This window comes from Euleptes europaea, chromosome 12 (assembly GCF_029931775.1).
Source record: "Euleptes europaea isolate rEulEur1 chromosome 12, rEulEur1.hap1, whole genome shotgun sequence".
Lineage (NCBI taxonomy): Eukaryota > Metazoa > Chordata > Lepidosauria > Squamata > Sphaerodactylidae > Euleptes > Euleptes europaea.
In genome coordinates, this window is record NC_079323.1 from 15,893,470 (window position 1) to 15,921,080 (window position 27,611).

The following is a 27,611-nucleotide window of genomic DNA, read 5'->3' on the forward strand; positions in this document are numbered from 1 at the left end:
AAGTCTTGGGGGGAGAATATTTTAAAAGAGAAGGAAAACCTTTGAGTCAATGAGAGATAGAGGCAAAAGATCACGAGACAAGCCTATATCTGATCACAGAAACCAACTTATTTTATAGAACTTTATTTTGGCTGTCAAGTTGCAGCTGACTTATGGCAACCCATAAGTTTTCACGGCAAGAGGTTTTCAGATATGGTTTGCCATTGCCTGCCTCTGTGTAGCAATCATGGACTTCCTTGGTGGTCTCCCATCCAAGCACTAACCAGGGCTGACCCTGCTTAGCTTCCGAGATCTGGTGATATATCGGGCTAGCCTGGTTCTATCCAGGTCAGGGCTTATTATATAAATGCAACAGAAATGTTCCTAATAAGCAAATGTTTGGTTCTCCTCTGCATTTTCCTCTGCATTACCTCAGGGTGGTCTTTCTACGTGCAATTTTTTTTTTCTTATTTTGGATAGGCAATGCTGAGAGCAATAGTGGATTAATCAGCTTCACCTTTCTCATCTGCGTGTCCGTTTACATAATTAATGTGTGTGTGCGCGCGCGCGCATGTGTGTGTGTGTGTAGAAGTTGCATTGGAGCTAACTGGGGCATGTTGTGCTTCTGTAATGTCTCAATGCAGAACATTGTTAAAATGGGACTTAGCTGTGAAATGGAATTATGTAGGTCCCAGCCTATAAACCGACGCCTTTATGATTAATTATCTGTACCGCTCTCAACATACATATTTTTCATAATTAGTTTGTGCTCACTCCACTCTTGTAGATAGTAGCTGAGTCTGAGATGGCAGAACTGAAATTGTCCAATGAATCCACGGTGAAATAGGTTTTTGCACTTGGATCTTTCAGGTTCAAATCCAGTACCGTGTACACTGGATTGTACAAACCCTGACAGATTCCAGAGTAAAAATAAAGAAAAGACCCTGTCCGTTTACAGTGGTGTAGCAGTCAACTTTAATGAATATGTCGCCCACCATCTTTTCACCATTTGCCACCCAGCGTAGGTTATCTAAAAATAAGTATAGTTACACTGAGCAAGGATGTTTATGATAAGACATTTTGGAGGTCATTAATTCATAGGGTTGCCATAAGTCGAAGCAACTTGACAGCACATAACTGGAGCGCACACATGGTCATGTTGAACAAAATTGTACTGAAAAAGTAAACAGTAGGGAAAGGCAGAAGTTATACATAAAGGGAATCAACATTAAATCTTAAATCCAGGAGTTTTTCAGCTGCTTCTGTTAAGTGAAGAGGGGGAAACACAAATGGAGGCAGTGACTTTATATCTGATTATTTGATTTTTACCCCACCCTCTCCCAACCAAAGTCAGGCTCAGGGCGGCTTAATATGAGGCCTTCAGCAGAGAAGGAACAATCTCCTGTCTTTGTAATTAGTTCTTCTAGTCGAAAACCCTTGTAACAGGGCAAATGTAGAATAAATAAGATGGAGTGACTTCTGAGTAGGGTTGCCAGGTCCCTCTTCGCCTCCGCCGGGAGGTTTTCGGGGCGGAGCCTGAAGAGGGCGGGGTTTGGGGAGGGGCGGGGCTTCAATGCCATTCAAGTCCAATGTCCAAAGCGGCCACTTTCTCCAGTGGAACTGATCTCTATTGGCTGGAGACCCATTGTAATAGCAGGAGCTCTCCAGGTACTACCTGGAGGTTGGCAACCATACCACTGAGGCAATTCCATACGCTCCAGGGTTTTAACAAAAGTGCTTTAATGCAACTCAGCTGCTTTTGCTGCCGTCCCCCACCCCACCTCCAGTCTCAGGATTATTAAAGAATGAAACTATTAAGTTTCATGTGCCATGTTCTATTATACATTTATTTGGGGTTTATTTCTTTAAATAGCTTGACTCTTCTTAGTGGGGGCGAACCAGAGCCTACTATGAATTGCTTCCTTCTGTGTTACAGGCCCGCTCCCTGATGGATGGGAACAAGCCATGACCCAGGATGGAGAAATTTACTACATAAACCATAAGAACAAGACCACATCTTGGCTAGATCCAAGGCTTGACCCACGCTTTGGTAAAAGTTCCTCTCACTTCAGACTCTTTTTTTGTTTGTTCCTTTTTGGTTTTGTTTCACTTAGAACACTTCTATATTTAGGTAATATTTTATTTTGTTTTTTTATATTTTTGAGACCTGTAGCAAAGACTAGGCTGGCCACTTCAGATTAACATGTGAAATTCATCCCTTTCCCCTCTCCACAGACCATGTCATTTCAGTAGGGTTGCCAACCACCAGGTAGTATTCAAATAAATTGTAAATTCAACTGTAAACTAGTAGTATTCAAAAACACACAGTTGTAGGCTAATGATACACATATATCAAAATTATTATTACAATATTTTTATAAAGTCTTTTGAAATTGCACTATTACTTTTGCCTTGTTGTATATCTTGTACATTCAATTTTGGGCAGAAAAGGCACTATGAAGTAATAGTGCAATTTCAAAAGACTTTATAAAAATATTATAATTATAATTTTGATATATGTGAATCATTAGCCTACAACTGTGTGTTTTTGAAAACCTCCAGGTAGTAGCTGGAGACCTCCCGCTATTACAACTGATCTCCAGCCAATAGAGATCAGTTCCCCTGGAGAAAATGGCCGCTTTGGCAATTGGACTCTATGGCATTGAAGTCTCTCCCCTCTCCAAACCTTGCCCTCCTCGGGCACCGCCCCCAAAATCTCCAGGTATTTCCCAACCCGGAGCTGGCAGCCCTACCTGTTCAGCTGCTCAGTAGGCTGTTGAGGATACTCATTCATTCTATTTTTGAGGCAAAGCATCCTTCATGGTCTATCACGTCCAAGGCATGGTATGGTAGGCCGCTGGGAGATGGCAACCCTACTCTTCAGCCATCTTGCAGATCTGCCCCCTTCTACCATCAGACATCCCTCCAAGGCAGCATGTGAAGTTTCTCCCTGTTAGTCCCTTTATTTGTTTAATTTATTTACTAAAACATGTATATGCTGCCTTTGCACCCAAATAAGGGTGGGCTAACCTCCCCAGTACTACAAACAACATCAGTAGATCACTGATCTCTCATGAGTCGTGTCTTCTGGGATCTTAGTGGCCATTTTGGAAGTTGCCAAGCCATCCAAGCCTTGGTTTCTGTATCAAAGGTGAGGGAAGAGACTGAAAGTGGTAGAAGACGGAAGAGAAGGAAGGAAGCAGGGATAGAGGAGAAGGAGAACCAAAAGGGTGAGGGCAAACAGGGAAAGAGAGGTTGGGTCGGCGGGAGAAATTAAAAAGAAGGAGGCTGTTGGAGGAAGGTAACTACTCCATAGATTTGCCCGACCCTGTTTTAAAGCCATCAGAACTATTAATAATGCACACCTTTGGAAATGTTCAAAGCACGCAACATCTCCTTAATTGTTTTCATCCAAAAGTCTGCTTCCCACATTGACAGAACAGCAAGGACCTTTTTGTTTTGTTTTTAAAAAAGAATTATTTTATCTTTCTATGTGTGGCATCTTGGGGGTGAAAAAAACAGGAAAAGCAGAAGGGAGAAAGATGCAGAGAGTAACAAGTGGGACATTTGAGTTTTGTGCTGCTCAGGGAACATTTGTAGGGTTTTTTTCGGGAGTTTGGGTTTTTTTAGAAGATGAAAGCTGGCAGTTCAGAGAACCTGATACACATTTGTTATAACATTATATCGCTATGATGATATTCTGGTGCCAATTAAAAAATTATGCCTTCTGTGGTGGTGGGAGGCAGTGGCTACTGTGTGGACAGTCTCAGGGAAAATGGCTGCCATGTTGGTGGGGGAAATCTGAAGTTTCCCACCCACACAGCATCCATCAAGGCTATACTGCGATTTTTCCAAATGTTTTGGAGCAACGTGGATTTGAGAAAAAATTGGAGGAAAGCCAGTGAACCCTCCCCATCTCCTGGAAGGTGCACAGATGCACCATGATGGTACAGGGAAGCAGGAAGAGAACCACTTCCTAATTGTATTGAAGCCGAGGCAGATAACCCACATGGAAGTCCTTAAAGGCACTGGGCACCTTACTGTGATGAGGCTGAGGCAAACACTTACCTGTCTTGAGATGATGCTAAGCCCATCAGCCGAGCCAGCGTTGGAGCAACGCAAGACCAACCCACTCTTAGTTTCAAGTTTTGGCCACATTCCTTCTCATCAGATCATTTATTATTACAGCCAAAGGCCAGCATAAAATTTAAAATATACATAAAATATACTTCCGATATTAAAATTATACAACTTCCACTTACAGCATCTCATCTGTACCAGTTAGTCTGAAGGTTTACCCATATGGTCTTTGTTCTTCATAAGTGTCTTCCGTTTCCAGCAAACATAGCAAAACTTTGCTACAGAATATGAGATATAGCTCACCCTATCTTCCAACAGATATTCTACCAAGGAGGTCTCAGAGGTGTGAGAGTGTACGAATCGAGATAGGAGGGGGGTGATTAAACGATTTCTGGCATCATTATAATGTTCACAATGAAGCAAAATGTGTGCTAGCGTCTCTACCGTATCCACGGAGGTTCCTTCTCATCGTTATCCTCACTGGGAAGATAAAACATACTGAAGAGTAGAACAGCAAACCTCTGCTCATGTTATGAACTCTCAAGTTAATATTTCCTTAACAATCTATCAAAATAGTGAAAGAGTGATTCCCACCCGCCCCAGCCTTGCTTTGCGAAGGGAACAGAAGCGGCTTTGTCTGAACAGGTAAAAACAACAACCCTGTTAGCAGCCGGGAGCCAAACCGGTTGTGTCTGAACTGACACAAAAAATCCATTAGCAACCTGCTGCTCAAATGGATTATAAAGGCAGTTTGAATAGGCCCTAAGCTTCTTGAAGAGCAGGGTGCAGGAAACAGAGTTAAATTCATGGGTTTTTAAAATGTATTGGTTAGCTCTTGGTTATTTCCAGCTGACCAAACCACGGTTTTATGTAGTGTTCAGGCAGTCTACTCCAGAAGTGCGTGGCACCATTGATGAAAGACAACAGACTTTTCTGTGGCTTCTCAGCTTGGCGTCACCATCATTTATTATTACGGCCGTTGACCAAACACACAGTTTTAAAAATTCTCAGCTTGGTGTAGCTAAATGAAAATAGTGTGCAGATCACTGAGTAGGTCAGGCTGAGATTACACATGAGGCTTTGAAGTTTTACAGGGTTTTTTGACCTATCAACAGCTGTAGGCCTCTTCGGGGAGAGGCGTTCATTAACCCCATGTATACCATCAAACACGCCCTTCCAGAAGATTCCGTATTTCATGCCTTCCGTGTTGGCTTCACTGCCAATTTTGTTGTGGTTTAAACATCAAATGCAACATTGGGATGTCACGATATATTAAAAACAAAAATCCCAAGTCCTAATATGGGGAGAAAATTTGAAGATCTTAAAGGTGGAGGTGGGTTCGGAGCACTTTCAAGCCAGGGAGACATCAAGTCGGTGCCCTGCCCTGTGACATAATGGTGTTGCGCACGACCTTGCTTCAGAAAGGGGGCAGGACTGCGCCACACCTACGTATATTCCAAAGGAATGAAATCACAGACTGCCCAAACACCTAGCAAATTTGAACTCGGCAACTCACATAGCATACCTGTTTACTTCAGTTTTCTCCCCTTCTGTCGCTAAGTGTGAGTTGATTGTAACCCAAAACGAATAGCACACAGTATAGACACTAAATACTAAATGTGCAAAGTTTAATCTGGGAAAGATCAGGGAATACCCAGTACAGTTCTACCGTCGCATTTCCAGGTACCTCACTGACCAAAGTTGCTTAGGAGCTCCCTTCTCATCCTGCATAACACAAACCTGGTACAGATGTCAGGCCCAATTCTGTTCTATGAGCGGTGCTGAAACCATGATCCTCAATCAAATCCACTTGCTGGGTTCGATGTTAAAGTCAGACCATGGTTTGATGCTAGAGTGACAAGCCTGCAGTGAGCCTCAGGCTGCCCTCCATCTTCTCCCTCTCTCCTTTCTGTTTGTAGGCAAACCACAGTTTGTTGTTGCTTGAGAACCGGTAAACTGCAGTTGGCACTCCAAACCAGTCTTGCCAACTGTGATTAAACCGTGGCATGGCATTACATCTGAGATGAGTAATTGAGTGTTCTGTGTAGCAGAGCCATAGGCAAAAGTCCCTTGAGGTTTGTGTTACAAACATGACATGAGGGCTTGGATCCAATGGGGTGTTTTTGTGGACGAAGGATTTCTACCCACAGAATGCAATATTCTTGGGACTGCAGCAGGTGGGGAAAAGATGAGAAAGTTGCATTCCATGTGTGGAAGTTCTTCGGTTCACGGAAAACGCTCTGTCACATCCAAAATCGTAGGTGGCAAATTGTACCATTGGGTAAACTGAATTTTAAAGCTGTGTTAAGCAAACAGCATAGACAAGTGATCTTCCTTCTTTCCTGACATGGGACCCACTTAAGCATGTAACCTGCTGATTTGCAAGCATGCGACAGGAAGTCATGTGGTAGGGAGGGAGCCAGATTTATGATGTCACTGCTGTCGTGGCCAGGACACTGGGTGGCAGACCAGAAGAACTAGAAACCGGAAACCCAAGCACAGCAACATGAGGTATTGTAGTGAGGAGCCATCCAAGAATCAGAGCCACAGAGGAGGTGATCTGCTACTCGCCTGACCATAAACAATCAGATCAGTGATTTAAATTATCGTGCATTTAAATCAGTCCGCCACGCGCAGGCACAGTGAGCATCTGAAAGCGGAGGGCAAAAATGGAATGGGCTTCTTTGCCCAACCACCTGGAGGCAGCAGAAGAAGAAGAGTTGGTTTTTATACCCCGATTTTCTCTACCTTTTTAAGGAGACTCAAGCCGGCTTACAATCGCCTTCCCTTCCCCTCCCCACAACAGGCGCCTTGTGAAGTAGGTAGGGCTGAGAGAGCTCTAAGAGAGCTGTGACTAGCCCAGGGTCACCCAGCAAGCTTCATGTGTAGGCGCGGGGAAACCAACCCGGTTCTCCAGATTAGAGCCCACCACTCCACCACCCTGGCTTGCACCATTTGAGTGCGTATCGAATGGCTGTTTTTCCACCACTGCACAAGAGTGCTACTAAAATGACAGCATTTGGGGGGGGGGCGCTGTGGAGTTGCAGTGCGGGCATGTTTGCTGTTGGGGAGGGAAGCGAGGGAGATGGAGCGTTGCTTGTCCCAGGCTGGCGCTTGCGAGCTGCAAAGTTGCGCATCTGGACCGTGTGTTGATTATCTGGAATGAGATCTGAAAGGAAGCGTTTGTTTTGCTGCTTTCCCATGCGGTTCCACTCTGTCCTCCTCGTATTATCTCTCCCCCCCCCCAACCCCTTTTAGTTGTCAGAGCCAGTAAACGCTCTCTGGAATAAAAAGCTAGAGCAAAGGTCACAGGCTGGAAACATCTTCCTTCTGGAAACAAACCCCATTTGCTGTAAATAAAGGTAGCTCTTTTCTGTAAGGGGGATGCTGCAACTCCCTGCCTTAAGCTTTCGGTCGTTTCCTAAGTTTCCTAAGACACTAACTGCATCGGTTAAGCTCCAAAAGTCTTACTATCCAAAAAAGAGGCATGCAGCTCTCTCTGTGGGTATGTGTATGTGTGTGTTTTAATTACATTTTCCCTTTTGGGGCCCACTGTGTATGCCTAGCCTAGCCAGGCCTGAGTACACGCCAGATTTTATTTTTTATGTGTGTTTGGTGGTTGGACTTTTTAATCTGTCCCAGGCCTTTTCACTCAAGAAATCTAACTGAATTGGGGGTGGGGGGAGCAGGAACAGAGAAACTTGGGCACGTGGGCTTCCCTGATCTAGCAGAAATGAAGTCTGGCTTCTGCTAGATGAGGACAGTTCTCCCTAAAGCAAAGTTATGGTGAAGGAAATAGTTATGTTTCCCACCCTTCTCTTATCTGACCGTCTTCTCCCCACTGCCCCAATAGCTTATACAACAAACTGAAATTCAGTTACTGGTGCAAGGGGAAGAAAGCGTTCATAGAGACCGGCTTACAATCACCTTCCCTTCCCCTCCCCGCAACAGACACCCTGTGAGGTAGGTGGGGCTGAGAGAATGTGACTTGCCCAAGGTCACCCATCTGGCTTCATGTGCAGGAGTGGGGAAACCCACCCAGTTCACCAGTTTAGCCTCTACCCCTCATGTGGAGGAGTGGGGAATCGAACCCGGTTCTCCAGATCAGAGTCCACCGCTCTTAACCACTACATCATGCTGGCTCCGACCTGACCAATGGGGTCACCGTCCCCCAGAACATTCTCCTGAATAATCACTACTAAAACTAATTTATCTCGAGCAGTTCCTCTAAATTAAGGGTGCGTATGCGCATGTGGTATATTGTGCTCTGCACTATTGGGGGATGGGGTGTCAGTTCATGCTCCCTCTTGGGTGATGTACCTTAAACACCGAAAGGTTTTTGTGCTGGCCTTGCTCATACAAGTGTTCAAGGAATCTGTTTTACAATGACAGGTAAAAAGGGGGGAGCCAGTATGTGTGAAAAATATGAATAATGGTCAGTTAACACTTACTCTAAAAAAAAAAAGAGTTGCTGATATCTTCCAGAAGGGAGAGGTGGAGATTTCTGTACTCAGCAGAAGCACAATCTGTTATGTGAAATTAGAATAAGTCCAGATGCAGAATTTGGAGTGGTTTTTTAAATTCACAGAGCCTTGATCTTAGATGCACGATTTATGTTGCAGTGTTAGAACAGTGTGTATAGAACTGGAAAACAGTACCCAAGTCTTCTTGACACACAGTTTGTGCTGCCCTGGTTTATAGAGGCGCGTTGTGCGTTCTACAGCCGAAACTTAAAATACGGGAGATCTTACAGCTGAAGGATGGAAATTTCCAGCTCTAGATAAACTACTTCAGAAGACAATAGAGTTTTCTGGATGAGAAACACGGTTGCCACGTACTTCTCCAACTGAGAGCTCCTTCTCTCCAACATTCAGTTGCCATCAATTAGGGTGACCATCAGAGGGAGGCCAGGACAATCCCAGGTATCTCTTGACCATGCATGGAGCTAAGGATCCCCTCCCAATGAGGATCCAACGTGGTGTAGTGGCTAAGAGCGGTGGACTCTGATCTGGAGAACAGGGTTTGATTCCCCACTCCTCCACATGAGCGGCAGACACTAATCTGGTGAACTGGATTTGTTTTCCCATTCCTACACATGAAGCCAGCTGGGTGACCTTGGGCTAGTCACAGCTCTTAGAGTTCTCTCAGCCCCACCTACCTCACAGGGTGTCTGTTGTGGGGAGGGTGATTGTAAGCTGGTTTGATTCTTCCTTAAGTGGTAGAGAAAGTCGGCATGTAAAAACCAACTCTTCTTCCTTAAGCAACAATTGTATTTAATTTTAATATTTATTTTGTGTACAAGGATGTGTCTTACACTGTCCAATCACTGGTCTATCCAAGTCAATATTGTCTGCTGAGACTGGCAGCAGCTTTCCAGGGTCTTAAGTTGAGGTCTCCCACATCACCTCCTACCTGATCCTTTTAACTAGCGATGCCGGGGATTGAACCTGGGACCTTATGACGGCAAGGCCGGTGCTCTATCACTGAGCCCCAGCCACCTCCCACTATTTTTTTTAATTCCTATGAGTCACTTTGAGCACCAATTTTGGCCAAACAGTGAAATAAAAACAGAATAAGTCATAAAATATTGCTGTTGGGTTTAATTGCAAGGATCCATCGATTTGCCAGTAATGACAGTCAGAGCAGCAAGATTGATTGATTGATTGATTGATTGATTTTGGTTATATTTGAAATCATGTTTATAAATGGGGGAGGGAACAACTGTTGTAGGTTTCAGCTCTACAAACGATCAGTTTTAATTGTTCTTGAATGTTATTTTTGTCCTGAAGAATGAATTCTGGACTAACAGTGCATTCCTGAGCGGAATGCCTGCGCCGGGCTTAGGAGGCAACGCGGCTGCGCTGCCTCCAAAGGAGGTTTTGGCCCGCCACGCAAAAAATCTGTGCAACCCTCATAGGGTAGCATGGGAGATACACCACTGGTGTATCTCTGCAAAAATAAAAAGGGGCTTTCCCAGCCCGAAAGGCCTTTGGAGGCTGCCTAAAAGCGGCCCCGCCCCCAAACCGGTGCCATTATGCCCCGGGAACGCCTCCCGGGACATTGGTGTGGCCTTTGACAGCGTTCGGACACCATCGGAAGGCCCCACCGGAGTTCCGGGGTGGCGCGGCCAAAGACCGGAGTCCGGGCCACTCATGCCGGCGTAAGTGGCCCAGGCGCCGGCGCAGGAGGCCCGGACGCCGGCGCAACGCATTCCCGGCCTCCTAAGGGCTTTCGCCGTTCAGGCTCAGGAATGCGCTGAAAGTCAGTGAAGACTTTGGTAGGACTTTTATTGTAACATAAATTTGCCAATTGAAAGCTTCTGCTTCAGCATGGTGCTTCCCAACTTTGAACAGCTTAGTCGTAAATTCTGTTATGCTTCCCTTGTGGAGAATACAAGGGGACCAGTTCTCAATTGAATTATGCATACAGTGGTAACTTTATGTAAAAGAAAAGCAAAAATTCCAGGGACCTGCCTACGTTTACTCCCCGTTCTGAACGTATCAAATGCTTTATTGATCACGTTTTCCAGCCTTGCATTACTGCAGACATGAGTGGCCGTAAATATTCCTGTAGCACCTTTAAATATATAAGTATATTGAAAATAGCATATACAGGAAAATATAGGCTTACCATTGTTCTGCTTATATAAGCTGCTTGAAGGCTTAGACTTGATATAGTTATGTTCTGTAGTGGTATATTTATTTACTCCATTTATACATAGGGTTTCCAACCTCCAGGTGGCACCTGGAGACCTCCCACTATTAGCGTTGATCTTCAGATGACCAAGAGCAATTCCCCTGGAGAAAATGGCTGCTTTGAAAGATAGATTGTATAGCATTACACCCTGCTGAGGTCCCTCCACTCCCCAAACCCCACCCTCCCCAGGTTCCACCCGCCAAATCTTCAGGTATTTCCCAACTCAGAACTGGCAACCCTATTTAACCCTATTTATAGGGTTTAAACCCCCCCCCCATAGGTACCCATAGTCTTTCACTCCTGTAGGTACCCAAAAGCAGTTTACTATCCTCTTTACTGGCCAGCATGGTGCAGTGGTTAAGAGCGATGGTTTAGAGTAGTGGACTCTGATCTGGAGAACTAGGGTAGATCCCCCACTCCTCCACATGAAGCCAACTGGGTGACCTTGGGCTAGTCACAGCTCTTGGAGCTCTCTCAGCCCTACCTACCTCACAGGGGAGTCTGTTGTGGGGAGGGGAGGGGAAGGTGATTGTAAGCTGGTTGGGTTCTTCCTTAAGTGGTAGAGAAAGTTGGCATATAAAAATCAACTCTTCTTCTTCTCCTTCTTTCTTCTTCTTTCTTCTCCATTTTATCCTCACAACTGCTCTGTGAGGTATGTTAGATAAGAACATAAGAAAGGCCCTGCTGGATCAGACCAAGGCCCATCAAGTCCAGCAGTCTGTTCACATAGTGGCCAACCAGGTGCCTCTAGAAAGCCACTAACAAGATGAGTGCAGCAGCACCATCCTGCCTGTGTTCCACCGCACCCAAAATAATAGGCATGCTCCTCTGATACTAGAGAGAATAGGTATGCAGCATGACTAATATCCATTCTAACTAACAGCCATGAATACCCCTCTCTTCCATGAATATGTCTACTCCCCTCTTAAAGCCCTCCAAGCTGGCAGCCATCACCACATCCTGGGGCAGGAAGTTCCACAATTTAACTATGCGTTGTGTGAAAAAATACTTCCTTTTATCTGTTTTGAATCTCTCACCCTCCAGCTTTAGCAGATGACCGACCCCGTGTTCTAGTGTTATGGGAGAGGGAGAAAACCTTCTCCCTGCCCACTCTCTCCAAACCATGCATCATTTTATAGACCTCTATCATGTCTCCCCTCAGCCGCCTTCTTTCCAAGCTAAACAGCCCTAAGCGTCTTAACCGCTCCCCATAGGACAGTTGCTCTAGTCCCCTAATCATTTTGGTTGCTCTTTTCTGCACCTTCTCAAGCTCTGTAATATCCTTTTTTGGGTGTGGTGACCAGAACTGTACACAGTACTCCAAGTGTGGTCTCACCATAGATTTGTACAAGGACAGTATGATATCAGCCGTTTTATTCTCTATTCCTCGTCTAATTATAGCCAGCATGGAATTTGCCTTTTTTGCAGCAGCCGCACACTGGGTTGACATCTTGATTGAGCTATCCAATGGAGAGGATGTGACTGGCCCAAGGTCACCCAGCAAGAGTGGGACATTCCAACTACTGCACCACATAGGATCTCTGTAATCTTGGGTGCTGGGAGGCTGTATCGCATGACTTCTCAACATCTTGATTGTCCAGATGCCATGCTGGATGACAGTGTGGAAAAGTCCGATCCTTGAGGCTTCAACGGTCTCTGCAGATTGATTTTGGCTTTCCAGCCTACCCCATCCCTGAGACTCAACATAAGGGAAAGGAAGTGAATACTTGGCTCTTTATCTAATAAACTGAACCGATAGTCTTGGTTTATGACTTAACCACTTACAGACCTCAGTACTCAATTGCTTTCTGGTCTGGGGAGGCTGCAAATACGGGATCATTACCTTTATATGGAAAAGCATTAGAGATGCCTAAATACATACCTATATTTTTGTTCTGACCGATCAGGCCACTCTCAAAACAAGGAGTGTGCTGTGGCCAACATACAACTATACCGTAGAAAATTTACTAGACAGAATTCTGTCCTAAAATGTGCAGTCAAAATAAAATATATTGATGGTTTCAAGAAGTATAAATGTAAATGTTGGGGTTTTTCTTTGTTACGTAGTTCCCCTTTCCCTCTTGCTCTAAATCCCTCCTTCCTCCTAAATCCCCCTCTTTCCTTTCCCAAACAAAGAGTTATTTGTTCCTTGTCTGCCTGTGAGGTCCTTTGCTACTTGCCCTGTGTGTGGGTGTAGAGCCCCATATTTAAATGCTTCCCTGATACCCATGAAAGCTAGAAACAGGAAACTGGTAAATCCTGGCTCTAGCGGATAAAGGCAGTTATTTTGCCTTTATTTTCTTCTTGGTTTAGGAGCAGCGAAATATTTAAAGATAATTAAGAAACCCCCTTAAAAAAAAACAGAATGAGCATTGAAGGTACATAAAAACAAGGGTGTGCATGTGAAGGTTGCAGTGCCGAAAATGTTATTTGTGTGGGTTTGCAGTGCTGTGTCCCCCTCCTCAATTAGTCATGGATCCCCACCCCACCCCTTCCTTTCAGCAGCTTTAAGAATTAAATGAAGAGTATTGCTTGCCTGTTTGAATGCAAAGTTTTATAGTGCAAACAAATTCATTTTCCCAGACAACGCCTCTAGCTGTCCATTAAGAGGTTGCAATACTATGGGGAAAGCCCTTGGATTTTCTTGTGCTTCCGTTTCAGATCGAAATCTAGAAGTCTCTCTCACGCATCAGATTTTAGGAGGGCATATTCTCGCCTGCATTTTAAAAATGCGCTCCCATTTTCGTGCTTTAAACCCAGTTCGCGTTCCTTCATTCTCTGTTCATTGCTTCTCAGGCCTTTTATGCAGGAACGTTTCCCCGCGATCACCCCTGCCCGACTGCTTCAGGGCTTCCTTTTGATTATGCATGCCTTTTCCGCCCGTCAGAGGTCGCCTCGCTCTCCCCGCACGTTTTGCCCGTGTCTTCCAGATGCTGTTTTAGTCAGAATCCGGAAAATATGGGCAAAACGCGCGGGGAGAGAGAGGCGACCTCTGACAGGCAGAAAAAGCATGCATAATCAAAAGGAAGCCCTGAAGCAGTCGACGGGGGTGTCCGCGGGGAAATGGCCCTGCAGAAAAGGCCTCCGCTGCTTTTTTAGGAAGCATTCAAAATTGTAATTGGAGCACCAGCGTCTCTCGTTTTGCAGATGGAGCGAGCTCTGAGGCCAAGAAGCACTTTTGGGACACTCCCTTTGCTTCCATTCGTCTTTTCTGGGAGACTTTCCTGGAGGAGTTGTGCTCATAAATGTTGCTCTTAGTGCATTTTGAAGCAGTCTGGAAATAGGCTCGGAATTGAAAGTGTTTGGTTGTTTTTGCCACTTAGCTATAAATAGCCCCTGGGTTTGATCTACAGCCCAGTGGAGCTGGCTGATAGTTGTCTATTTACAACCGAAATGGAATCTGGCACTAACTTCTTACGAGCCTATATTTATCATAAATGTATTTTGTTTCTGTGACCCAGGAGTGGCACAGTTGGCCAAACTGTGTAATCGGAACAGCAAATTTGCTGTCCTAGGTCTTGCTCAGTTTTAACAGACTTGAGAAGTTTTAGCAGGAGCCGTCCTCTCAGCCTCCTGTTCTCTTCTCCACCCTGGACATTGTTTTCATTGTAACAAAACTTGCTCCACTTGCACTTCTTTGTTATAGAGAGGTTATATTGTCAGCAGTGTAGAGCAGCAGTTCCCAAACTTTTTGAGTCGTAGAGCACTTTGCAGGAGAGAAATTCATCAAGGAGCCCTAATTTTCACCTAGCATCTATATCAGGGGTGGGGAACCTTTTTTCTGCCAAGGGCCATTTGGATATTCATAACATCATTCACGGGCCATACACAATTATCAACTTAAAACACAGTTTCTTGGGCAGTCCTAGCAGCTCCATAGCTAACGACTCTTCTGCAAGGGGTGGGGGGAAAGGTTCCTTTTCTCAGTAAAACAAACTCACATCCGCCTTAAATAGAGGTTATTCCTGTCCGCGGGAGGGAGCGGATCACCAGTCTTAGATCCTTCTGAGCTCGAGATCTGCCAGGACCCAAGAAGGGCCAGACAAAATGAGTTTGCGGGCTTTAAACGGCCCCCCGGGCCTGATGCTCCCCACCCCTGACCTATATACTAAACCGAATGACAGTAGTATTTTTCTTTACAATCTCTTTCCGGAGCACTAGGAGATGTTTCGCGGAGCACCAAGTGCTCCGTGGAGCACAGTTTTGGAACCGCCGGTGTAGAGCAAGCTTATAATAAAAAAGTTAAACACATTAAAATAACAATATATACACTGTGGGCCCTGACCTGGATGGCCCAGGCTAGCCTGATCTCGTCAGATCTCAGAAGCTAAGCAGGGTCAGCCCTGGTTAGTATTTGGATGGGAGACCACCAAGGAAGACCAGGGTTGCTGTGCAGAGGAAGGCACTGGCAAACCACCTCTGCTAGTCTCTTGCCATGAAAACCCCAAAAAGAGGTCGGCTGCGATTTGACGGCACTTTACACACACACATATACACTGTGGCCCAATTTGATGAGTGGCTTTAGAAGACCTGTAAGTAGGGTTGCCAGTTCTGGGCTGGGAAATACCTGGAGATTGTGGGGGTGCAGTCTAAGGAGGGCTGGGTTTGGAGAGGGGAGGGACTTCAATACCATAGAGTCCAATTACCAAAGCGGCCGTTCTCTCCAGGGGAAGTGATTTGTCAGCTGGAGATCAGTTGTAGTAGCAGGAGATCTCCAGCTACCACCTGGAGTGTTAGCAGCAATAGACACTTCAGTGTATATAATAGTTACAACCAAGTAGACAAAGAAACAAGCTCTTATACGAATGTAAGAAATTCTGTATTATACCACAACAATTCTAAACATCCTGTGTGTGTGTAAAGTGCCGTCAAGTCGCAGCCGACTTATGGCGACCCCTTTTTGGGGTTTTCATGGCAAGAGACTAACAGAGGTGGTTTGCCAGTGCCTTCCTCTGCACAGCAACCCTGGACTTCCTTGGTGGTCTCCCATCCAAATACTAACCAGGGCTGACCCTGCTTAGCTTCTGAGATCTGACGAGATCGGGCTAGCCTGGGCCATCTAGGTTAAGGCTCTAAACATCCTACAAGCTTACAAAAATACAAATACAAAATACAATTTTCCAAAATCCAATATGGTATAAAATGAAACTTATGTAAAATACAGATGATACTTACCTGTTTGCACTGAAAGAAAAAGTGCATACCTTTGTGAATATAGGAATATTGCATGTGTTGGTTGTATACCATATTGGCTTTTGGAAAATTGTATTTTTTATTTGTTTTTTTGTAAGCTTGTAGGATGTTTAGAATTGTTGTGGTATAATATAGAATTTATTACATTCGTGTAAGAGCTTGTTTCTGTGTCTACTTGGTTGTAACCACCTGGAGTGTGGCAACCCTAGTTGTAAGGCCCATGTCAAATCACTCCTTCTACAGCATTAGAAACTTATATTGAATCCCCCCCCACTCCCCAAAACACACTCCAGTTTCAAAGGTGACTTGCAAAACTGTGTGGGGCTGTAGTTCTGGAACTTTCTTTTCTAGATGGTCTGTATTTAGCAAAATATTTCGGCGCTTGGTGTCCCCCTGTTTGGTTAAAGTACTGAGTAGCGCACGTGATTTTGAGGCAACACAAACAGAAGCACTCATAAAATTCTTCTGTTCCCTACACACCAGCCTACGATGAGGGTCCTGTTTTCTTTCTTACATGTCATGCTACATCAGCAAAGGACTTGGATCTTCCCAGCCTTATTGCCACACTGCACGTTTTCCAATTGGAACTTGCTTCCAGCTTTATTTTGCACCTTTAGCTGTCTTTATTTCTGCTTCTCTTTATGGCGCACGGCCGTTTTACGCCAAGTGTTCGGTTAACTCAGAAAATGAAAAGTGGCCAAATAGATCCATACAGAGCTACCCTAAGCCCTCTTATCTGACAAAGGGAGATATAACTCTCGAAAATCTTGTTGGTCTCTGAGATGCTACTGGACTCAAATCTAACCCTAAACTAAGTTGCACCCATCTAAGTAGGGTGGCCAACCCCCAGGTGGGGCTTGGAGATCTCCTGCTGTTACAACTGATCTCCAGATAATAGAGATGAGTTCCCCTGGAGAAGATAGTATCTTTGGAGGGTGGATTTTATGGCATTATACCCTGCTGAGGTCCCTCCTCAAACCCTGCCCTCCCCAGGCTCCACCCCGAAAATCTTCAGGTATTTCCCAAACCAGAGCTGGCAACCCTACATCTAAGGCCATTGAAGTCTATGGGCTTAGAAGGGGGTAACTCTGTTTAGAATTGCACTGAACTACAGCCGTCGTTCTTATATGTACTTAGGCTTGTGGGGATACCAATGCTGTCATCTTTTTGGGATGTCTGCCTTGGATTGGTGATATGATAACCATCTCCAAGTACTTGAAGGGCTGTCATATAGAGGATGGTGCCGAGTTGTTTCCTGTTGCCCCAGAAGGTCGGACCAGAACCAACGGGTTGAAATTAAGTCAAAAGAGCTTCCGTCTAGACATTAGGAAGAATTTTCTAACTGTTAGAGCGGTTCCTCAGTGGAACAGGCTTTTTCAGGAGGTGGTAAGTGCTCCTTCCCTGGAGGTTTTTAATCAGAGGCTAGATGGCCATCTGTCAACAATGCTAATCCTATGACCTTAGGCGGATGATGAGAGGGAGGGCATCTTGGCCATCTTCTGGGCATGTAGGGGTCACTGGGTGTGTGTGGGGGGAGGTAGTTGTGAATTTCATGCATTGTGCAGGAGGTTGGACTAGATGACCCTGGTGGTTCCTTTCAACTCTATGATTCTATGATTCAGATTGGAGATGTGCATTAGAACACAGCTTTCTAAACGCTGGCTTGAGTCACTTTAACACCTGCCTCTTTCTTGTCTCCCTAGCGATGAGCCAGAGAATCAGCCAAAGCGCTCCAGTGAAGCAGCCGCCTCCATTAGCCCCTCAGAGTCCATCCGGTGGAGTCCTGGGAAGCGGCAGCTCCAGTCAGCAGCAGCAGATGCGGCTGCAGCAGCTGCAGGTGGAGAAAGAGAGGCTGCGGCTGAAACACCAAGAACTGCTTCGGCAGGTGAGGCCACAGGTTAGAAACACACCTCCACTCTGATATTCCGTTGTGTGTGCATGCACGGCGTGCTTGTCGGCTTGTGGTTCCTTCTGGCATCGGCAGCTTGGAGGAGGATGAACATCCTCTTCAGGACTACTAGTCACATGAACACATGAAGCTGCCTTGTACCGAATCAGACCCTTGGTCCATCAAAGTCAGTATTGTCTATTCAGACTGGCGGCTCTCCAGGGTCTCAGGCAGAGATCTTTCACATCACCTACTTGCCTAGTCCCTTTAACTGGAGATGCTGGGGATTGAACCTGGGACCTTCCGCATGCCAAACAGATGCTCTACCACTGAGCCACAGCCCCTCCCAGTTAAGATGCATACCTATTCTCTCCAGGATCAGAAGAGCATGCCTATTATATGAGGTGCTGTGGAACACAGGCAGGATAAGGCTGCTTCAGTTGTCTTGCTTGAGGGCTTCCTAGGGGCATCTGGTTGGCCACTGTGTGAACAGACTGCTGGACTTGATGGGCCTCGGTCTGATCCAGCATGGCCTTTCTTATGTTCTTAAGACGGTTTAGGGTTGCCTGCTCTAAAGAACTCTTCCTTACCCCCCTCCACACACACCATTAAATTTCCCACGCAAGCAGAACTGACAGCACTGTGAATGCATCTCAGGGGCCGTAACCTTTTCAGAGCACTGATGCAAGTCTCTGGCACAGAGGTTGGTTCCCAGCATCTGGTGTGCTTTTCTGTCACTTCAAGCATAAATTTTTCAGTACCGCCACATGGGCATCTCCTCACATCCAAGAGATGCCGGTCTGCTTCTCAAAAATATTAATACACTATATGGATGTGGGACGGCCGAGTCTTCTGTCATGAAGTTGGAAGAGAGCTTGTAACCTGCTTCTGGTTTTGTGTGTGCATGTGTGCTTTGAGTCTTTTGTTTATTTATAGCCATTTTCTCTGGAGAGCCAGCGTGGTGTAGTGGTTAAGAGCAGTGGTTTGGAGAGGTGGACTCTAATCTGGAGAACCGGGTTTGATTCCCCACTCCTCTACATGGGCAGCGGATGCTAATCTGGTGAACTGGATTTGTTTCCCCACTCCTCCGCATGAAGCCAGCTGGGTGACCTTGGGCCAGTCACAGTTCTGTCTGAATTCTCTCAGCCCCACCTACCCCACAAGGTGTCTGTTGTGGGGAGGAGAAGGGGATTGTAAGCCGGTTTGATGCTTCCATAAGTGTTAGAGAAAGTCGGCTCATAAAAAAACAACTCCTCCTCTTCTTCTCGACAATGCATAAACAAGCAGTGGCTTTCCGTGACACACTACAGACATTCTAAAGCAGACCAAACGTTTCAGTTAGACCAGCAGCCTTTTCCCTGCGGCAGCCAGCCTGAGGCGCCTGAAAGCGTGTCAGGCAGGCATGCAGAAATTACTTTATCCATGTTGACTCCAGTACCCAGCATTCAGAGGTACGCTGCCTCTGTTGAGCCATTTTGCACCTAAGAGGTAAAAGTCCCCTGTGCAAGCACCGGGACATTCCTGACCCATGGGGTGACGTCACATCCTGACATTTACTAGGCAGACTTTGTTTTACGGAGTGATTTGCCAGTGCCTTCCCCAGTCATCTTCCCTTTACCCCCAGCAAGCTGGGTCCTCATTTTACCGACCTCAGAAGGATGGAAGGCTGAGTCACTTGAGCTGGCTACCTGAAACCAACTTCCGTCGGGATCGAACTCAGGCCATGAGCAGTGCTTGGACTGCAGTACTGCCGCTTTCCACTCTGCGCCATGGGGCTCCTTTATTTTGCCTTTATTTTGCACCTATCTTCCCATTAATTTATAAACATGTCACCTCATGCCATTTTGTGTTGTCAGTTCCCCCATGTTATTTATGTGTTGTAACTTGGAAGAGTTCGGCTTGGTTCATGAAAACTTGGGACTGTAGATTTCTTCCATTTGGGCACCTTGGACATGCATTGGACAGCATCTGTTGGTTTTACCAGTCATCTAACAGTAATAAATAGCATTTTGCTTTCACAGAAATGGGTAATTCTAGCACTTTGCCAAGTCTGCGGTTGGCTTGATGGGGAGAAGTATTCTAACAGGGGAGAGTGCACGTGAATGTACTATAATTGTATACATACATCTCAATATTACCAGCTTGTTTGCGTGATCAAGGTGATGGGAAAATGCGGAGAGCTGGGCTCATCCATTTTAGAGCAATGTTTATGTTGTAGTAAGTAACTCTTAGGAGCATAACTGTCTTTAAAAGCAAGCTGCATTAACAGACTTTTGGCTCGGCTTTAATGAACACTCAAAACATTTTAATGTTTTTTCCCGTAATGTTGCAAATGTAGGTTATGATTTGCTGCCTTTGCTCTCTCTCTTTTTTTTAAACCAACAAGCATACATAACCCTGGAAGCATGAACTCAAAGGTCAATGAGGCTGACTTTCTAGAACTGTTGCTCTCCGTCCGTGCTTCCTGTCCTCCATCTCTTGCTAATTACATTGATTAGCTCCTAGTTTCAAATGTCTGGTATCAGCGCTTTATCAAGGTTATGGGGCATCTCAGCATCCTAACTCCTCTTTGAGGGAATCCTTTTAAGACCCTCTTCTTCTCCCCTCCCCCCCTTTTGGGTGACGGATCAGTTTTCGTGCCCTTGGAAATCTTTTCCTTGGGCTCTTCCCCTTCATCGCCTCTTGCTTTCTCTGCTCTTATTCTGGAGGCTCTAAGCTCTGATGGCATATTTCTAGGAATAACTATACCTTGGTGTAGACTGGATTGTCCTTCTGGGGTGCATCTTAGCTTCTAAGGATTGGGAAAGCCCTCCTCTGATGAAGTGTCTCTGGTCAATATAATAACTAAGTCTTCTTGGGCTGAAATGTCTGAGCTTCTCCCTATAACTGCTTTGCTATTAATTCTTAAGCCAATACATTTACTCTGTCAGCATGCTTTTTAGATGAGGCTTCTAATTTTGGATTTCTTTTCCATAGTAATTCTCTACTTATGTCGACTAACTTCCAGGCTGGGCAATATTCGCTCCCCTTGATGTTCCCTACCTGAACAACACTTGTTCATCTGTAAGCACTTCTAAGTGTCTTGTTCTGTTACGCAGTGGCTTTTTGTTGGCTTTTAACTCCCTTGCCATTTGTCATCTTTGGCTGTCGCGGAAACTTGCCTCGTTGGAATTCTCGGAGGATGATGTGTGTATCGACTCAGCCTACCCCATCCCAACCGTGCACAGTAATTTTTATCCATCTTATTTCTTTTGCTCTTAGGCATTGCGGAATATCAATCCCAGCACAGCAAATTCTCCAAAACGTCAGGTAGGCTCTTCATGAATGTTTCAGAAACATAAGAAACATTTTGCTTTAAAGTATTAAGTCAGATCAGCTACGTGAGATGCTTGGGCTACGCAAAGCGACTAGGGTTTTATGACTCGCGGCCTGCCAGCCACCCAACTAGGCCTGAAGAGGATCTCTGTGCAGTAAACTCAAAAGTTGCTTCCAGGATTTTAAGGAATAGTTGGCCTAATGAAATCTATCATCTGGCTTGCTCTGTGTTTCTGAAAAGTAATGCTTTGGTTTCCAGATACCCCGTCTTATTTGCATGTCCTGGGAATACTGTCGAAGAAGAGGATCGATGGCTGTCAAGCTGTCTGTTAGGGACATAGGATCTGCCACTTCAAAAAATGAAATTGGCCATTAAAGAGAGAATCCAAGCATCAATAACCTAACATGTTGAAAGTTGACATTCTCATAATCTGTCTTGCAAATCTTTCTTCTCTAGCAGCACTATTAAATCTTTGTCTACGTGGGCATATGCCTAAAAGGTGGAAATTACCGAACTTTATATCAAGGTAATGGGATGCTTTTTTGCTGCTGCTTTCTTTCATTTTCAGATTTGTTATGCAAACAACTTTTTTTAACTGTTGGACACCTGATTACTCCATGTAAAATGCAGTGGGAAGAGGATACAGCTGTTTAGTGGGGTTTTTATTTAAAAAGTGATTAAGCATAACTTTGAATACAGCCCAGAATCCTTTCATTGGCTGTGATAGAATGTTTGGGCTTTGTTTCAGATTTTGGCTATGCATGAAATTGACACACACACACACACACACATATTGACAGTTATTAATATTTCAGTTCAAACGTTACAAACAGATTTTTCTGTTTGTAACAGTTACACCTCATCCTTCTTCAAAGCAGCTCAGGAAGGTATACCTGGAGTTATCCATCCCTGCCTTAGAAAATAACCCTTTCTGCAACTTTAGGGTTGTCTTAGAGCTGCCAGCTCTGCAAAAGAGCACACTATGATCTTTATAGCTGAGCCAGGGTGTTTTTAACTGATCCTCTCTTGATTCAAGTCCAGCACACTTTGCTATATCACACTGTCCTGATGTTCATCGTCTTGTCACTGTGATTTCATGGCATTCCAGAGAGCCGTGTACTCCTTTTGTTTTGGCTAGCTGACTTCGGCATAGCGCCTCCCATTAAGTTGGAAATTCATAGTCACTGGCTCGACTTTTAGAAATCTGCCTCCAAGCAATGAATTAATTTCTTTCTTTCTTTTTCTTCTTTTTCCCCCCTTGAACAAGTCAGCATGTATAGCTGAACAATCTTGTAACCTACAATCGGTTGACTCCAATAGCGTCTTTCACTCATTTCATGCCTTTTTTTTCAATACGTCTTCAGTAAGAGGAAGTGACTGCAGTAGCAGAAACGGGGCTTGAAACAATTACGTTTGGCAGTTGAGGAGAAACAGTCAAGGTTTCCTTTATTTTTTTGAAGCGTCCTTCAAATCGGGATCACTGGCACATTTAAGGAGACAGTGAAGCTGAGCTGCCTTATGTCTGAAATTCTTGGCCTCTTGTCAGTCATTTGCTTTCTCGACACAGCCTGTCAGATTTGGGCCAGATTTAGACTTGGGGTTGTTCAAAAAGCTCTTGATTTCTTGGGTTTATTTCTGGCCTGTTGGGAGACAGCTTGGGCTACAGCCGAGCTCCACACACCATCCTTTGCGACTTTAATTTACGGAGGGATTCGTCTTAAGTGCTGGTGTCTCGCGTCAGGTTTTTGCTTTTGGTAGGGTAGCTGGGTGATCAGTATCATATTCCTATTTGTTTTAGAACTACCTCTATTCTCTGCAGCCTTTCCCCCCATTAGTGATCCTGTTAATTCCCACTGTGCAGGTCTCAATCATAGTCTCAGAGTTAATGATTCCTGTTTGTTTCTCCGCTGTCTCTGAGAGCACTGGGCAAAGTCTTGTAAAAGGTTAGAGAGGACTATACAGTCTTCTCTGCTGTTGTGTACCATTTTTGCCACCCCTGCCCTCACGGCTGTACCCTCCTGCCCATGGCTTTGTAAAGTAATTTTGCAGGTTGTTGCAGCTCCGTATTCTGCAAGCCTCAAGTCCATATAGAGCTCTCTTCATTGGTGAGGTCTTTTGGTTCTTGATATTCGTTCAGTTTTGGGGTCGTTCTCAGATTTGAAAATAATGAACCCCCCCCCCATTTGAATATCTCAGCCTCCCTTCAGCTATTCTGTGCCAACCCATGTGGCAGAAGTTACAAAGTTGGCCCAGTCGTTTCCCTGACCTTCTCCAGTACTACTTGCAACTTCTTTACTAGACTCTCCACTCCCCAAGACTTTGGAAGTAATGTTGCATCTCTGTTTGGTCCTTGTACGGTGGCTTGATATGATAAAAAGTTGGACAGGATCCATAGGAGAGCACCCGGGATGATAAACAGATTCCAGCAGGCAAGCTTTGAAAGATCACACTGCATCCAGTCTTTAAAAGTTTATGAAAATGTAATGTTTTCAGAGTTTTATTATGGGTATTGGGAAGGAGAAATGACAATAGCTGACGCCAGCCTCTGAAGGCCCAGGACAGAGGTATCAGTTTCAAACTGATGGGGGTGGGGGGTTGAGTTGTTTTGTTTTGGCTTTTGAATTCTCTGTGCTGGGTTTTTTTTGGATTTTCTGGTTTGGATCCAGACTAAAGTTTCCACAGGCACAACAACTTCCTGCCTCCCCTTTCCCTCAGCAACTTGAAATCCTGTTCCTAAGAGTCTTTCGGAACACTTCCTGCCACTGTGGGAGGTGGTGGAGGGATTGCCCTAGATGGGCAGATGTTATTGCACCTGTGCAAATATCGTCAGATCTCAGAAGCTAAGCACGGTCGGCCCTGATTCATACTTGGATGGGAGACCACCAAGGAAGTCCCGGGTCACTATGCAGAGGAAGGCAGTGGCAAACCACCTCTGAACATCTCTTGCCTGCCTTGAAAACCCTACTGGGTTGCCAATAAGTCAGCTGCGACTTGACAGCACCTTACACACACAAATATTAGTCAGGATCCAGTCCTCTATCTTTAAAGTTTTAAAAAATACAGGTTGAGTGGCACAAACTTACAGGATAAGCAGGTAAGTGGACTTTCTTGTCATAGAGTAAAGAGGTGGGGTAGATGATCCACTGGTAAATCTATGAACACACGAAGCTGCCTTATACTGAATCAGACCCTTGGCCCATCAAAGTCAATATTGTCTGCCCTGACCGGCAGGGTCTCAGGCAGAGGTCTTTCACATCATCTACTTGCCTAGTCCCTTTAACTGGAGATGCTGGGGATTGAACCTGGGACCTTCTGCATTCCAAGCAGAAGCTCACCCACTGAGCCATGGCTCCTCCCCAAGTCTATAACCTGTTGAATTAGAGGAGAGACTCTGTTTTTAGCCCGCTGGCTCATAAGAGCATGTTTTGAAGATAATCAGCCTCACTACGTATGTTTATAAAATCTGGTTTATTTCTCCTTTCATATTAATGCCGATTCATGGAATTAATATGCAGAAATGCAACTTCCTCCTCTTTCAAACTGTTGAGTTTATATACGTACGCACAGGCAAATAGAAATAGCCAAGGGTATACCTCACAAATCTACGTTACTATAACTCAGTGTATACAGACACAGCTAAAGTCGTGGAATAGGCCTTAGTGGACTAAGTAGTTTTTTCCCCTTGAGGGCTAAGTATCCTGGACTACTTTTCACTTTACTTGAAAACCACCATGCAAGAGTTTGATGAGGGATGAAGTATCTTCTGTTTGGGTTTACTTCCACAGGAGCCAATTTTTCTCCAAATCCATAGAGGTTTGAAAGGAGAGCTCCCCATTATCAGTTTGGATAGTCTAGATACCTCAAGATTGCATCACCCTCCTGAAGTAGTTTGGCTAGCTTGACTTGCTTGTTTAGACAGCCCCAAGCTATCTCCATTGTGGCATAGACCAGAAAGTGGCGTAGACCAGAGAGACAACCTAATTCTGCAGAATGTCAAGCTCATCTTTCAGACTTGAGAACGTTCTGGATACATCCCACCTTGTAATGCTGTGATAAATGAAAAAGCCAAAGTGTTTATTGGTTAGCCTGACATACCTTAATACTTATTGTTACAGAGATAGATGATTGAATTAGATGAGGTAAAATCTTATGGAAAATGAGGTTGGTACTGACCACATGACACTGCTCAATGTAAGGTCCAATAAAGTAGACTTCTGTTCCTACAGTATTTAGAGTTGTTTCTAACCGTCTTTTTGTGGAAATGCTGTCTGAGTGGATCTGCCTGATCCTAGCAGGGTAAGTCTCAATTTGTTATAACTGAAACCATCGAGCAGGAACTGAGGTCCATACCTCTAAAGCACATCTCTGTTCCCGCCAACGTGAACAGAGATGCTGTGTAATTCACTTTATGTGTGCAAGATGGACTGCTTCCGTGGTCAAGTTTTCTGGAAAAAAAATATGAATGCTCTTAAATAAGGTAGAGTGTGTTTGTAATTGCAAGTCTGATGTTTGTGGTGTTCCGTCTTCTCCTGGTGTGGGACATGACCTTGCCAGACCTCAGAGGCCCATAGTAGCCACTCTGCATTTCTGTGCTCTTTCAGAGGATTCAGAGCTGATGAAGAGGCTTGCTTGACGTAAATTATGCTAAGGAGTATGTTTGCAGGGAGCACTTCACTGACCTGGTTTCAAGCAACCATGGCAAAAGTCAACAAGACTGGCTTTGGCCAGTTCAAAGAGGAAGGTGTCCTGTGTGGTCAGCTTTGAGATAGTGTGTTGAATGACACAAGAATGTGGAATGAGGGTTTGGGGCACTAATTGCTGCAACCAGCTTCCTGTAAAGGTCCATTCATGTGAGCAGTGTCATGTGAGCAGTTCCTTCTCCTGTGATGATCAAAATCACATTTCCCTCCCTGATTTAGAGCAGACATGAGAGCCGCTGTCAACAAGATACATTTTCTGATTGCATGTGGAGAGCTGCATTCTCCATTCTGGTTGTTCCATTCGCAGTGACTAGACCAGATGGGTCCATGAATGGCTACCAGACCAGGTCGGACCAGAACCAACTGGTTGAAATTAAAATCAAAAGAGTTTCCGTCTAGACATTAGGAAGAATTTTCTAACAGTTAGAGCGGTTCCTCAGTGGAATAGGCTTCCTTGGGAGGTGGTGTGCTCTCCTTCCCTGGAGGTTTTTAATCAGAGGCTAGATGGCCATCTGTCAGCAATGTTGATTCTATGACCTTAAGCAGATGATGAGAGGGAGAGCATCTTGGCCATCCTCTGGGCATGGAGTAGGGGTCACTGGGGGTGTGTGGGGGGAGATAGTTGTGAATTTCCTGCATTGTGCAGGGGGTTGGACTAGATGACCCTGGTGGTCCCTTCCAACTCTATGATTCTATGACCGTATGTGCAGATAGGTATTTTTAAAGCTATGCTGCCTTATTGTGGTGGCTTTCATTGGTACTGTTGCTGTAAATATTATGTAGCTTCTGAAATCGCATGGGGAACTCTTTACGGTGACAGCCATAGATGTAGCTAAAATGCATACTTTGGTCTTCAGCAAAAACAGGACCAAGGAGCACCTTAAGCCCCTCTGGTTTTGGGGTGGGTGGTGGGCTCAGAACACAAGGATCAGACCAATGGTCCATCTAGTCCAGCAACCTCACATAGTGGTCAACAAGTTGCCCCAAAGGGCCAGCAAACAGGGCAGAGAGGCCAAGGCCTTGTCCCTGATGTTGCCTCATACCACTGGTGTCCAGCAGTTTGCTGCCTCAGAATATGGAGGATCTCTTTGCTCACCATGGCCAGTAGCGATTAATGGACCATCTTCTATCAGTCTTCTATAAACCGCCTTTTAAGCTGTCCATGCTTGTGGGCATATCTACATATAGAGCCAGTGCGGTGTAATGGTTGACTCTAATCTGGAGATCCGTGTTTGATTCCCCACTCTACACATGAAGCCTGCTGGGTGACCTTGGGCCGGTCACAGTTCTCTCAGGACTCTCTCAGACCCACATGCTTCACAAGGTGTTTGTTGTGAGAAGGGGAAGGGATTGTAAGCCAGTTTGATTCTTCCTTAAGCGGTAGAGAAAGTTGGCTTATAAAAACCAACTGTTCTTCTTACTATAATGTTGGCTGTATTGTTGAGTAAATAAAACTGGAGCATTGCAAACTCCTGACAGATAGCTGCGATATTCTACAACTTGGTCCAGGCTTGGTTTATTTAAAGAATTGACCATCCTTCTGCAGGCTATAAGACCTGACTATCTTAAACATCAAACGTAGCCTGACTGTAAAGCAATCCCTTGTAATTATACCTACAGTCTGTTGTCTCAGTAGTTCATCAAGCCCGTTGTTGCTTTTGCGAAACAGATTGCAAACTTCTCTGGAAGAGGTAAATGACAACAGCAAAATCAGTATTCTATTTTTGTCCTCTCATTGACTGCAGAGCCGTGGCCACCA

General features: G+C 45.0%; 1 protein-coding gene across 1 annotated transcript in view; it reads left to right on the forward strand.

The window, feature by feature from the left end:
- The window catches only part of YAP1 (Yes1 associated transcriptional regulator), a 117,133-nt gene that overhangs the window by 73,059 nt on the left and 16,463 nt on the right, over nucleotides 1-27,611 (forward strand). Inside the window, exons 4-6 of the mRNA XM_056858120.1 lie at nucleotides 1,916-2,029; nucleotides 17,652-17,845; nucleotides 21,098-21,145. Coding sequence (XP_056714098.1) covers nucleotides 1,916-2,029; nucleotides 17,652-17,845; nucleotides 21,098-21,145 — 356 coding nt within the window. The remainder of the gene's footprint in view (nucleotides 1-1,915; nucleotides 2,030-17,651; nucleotides 17,846-21,097; nucleotides 21,146-27,611) is intronic.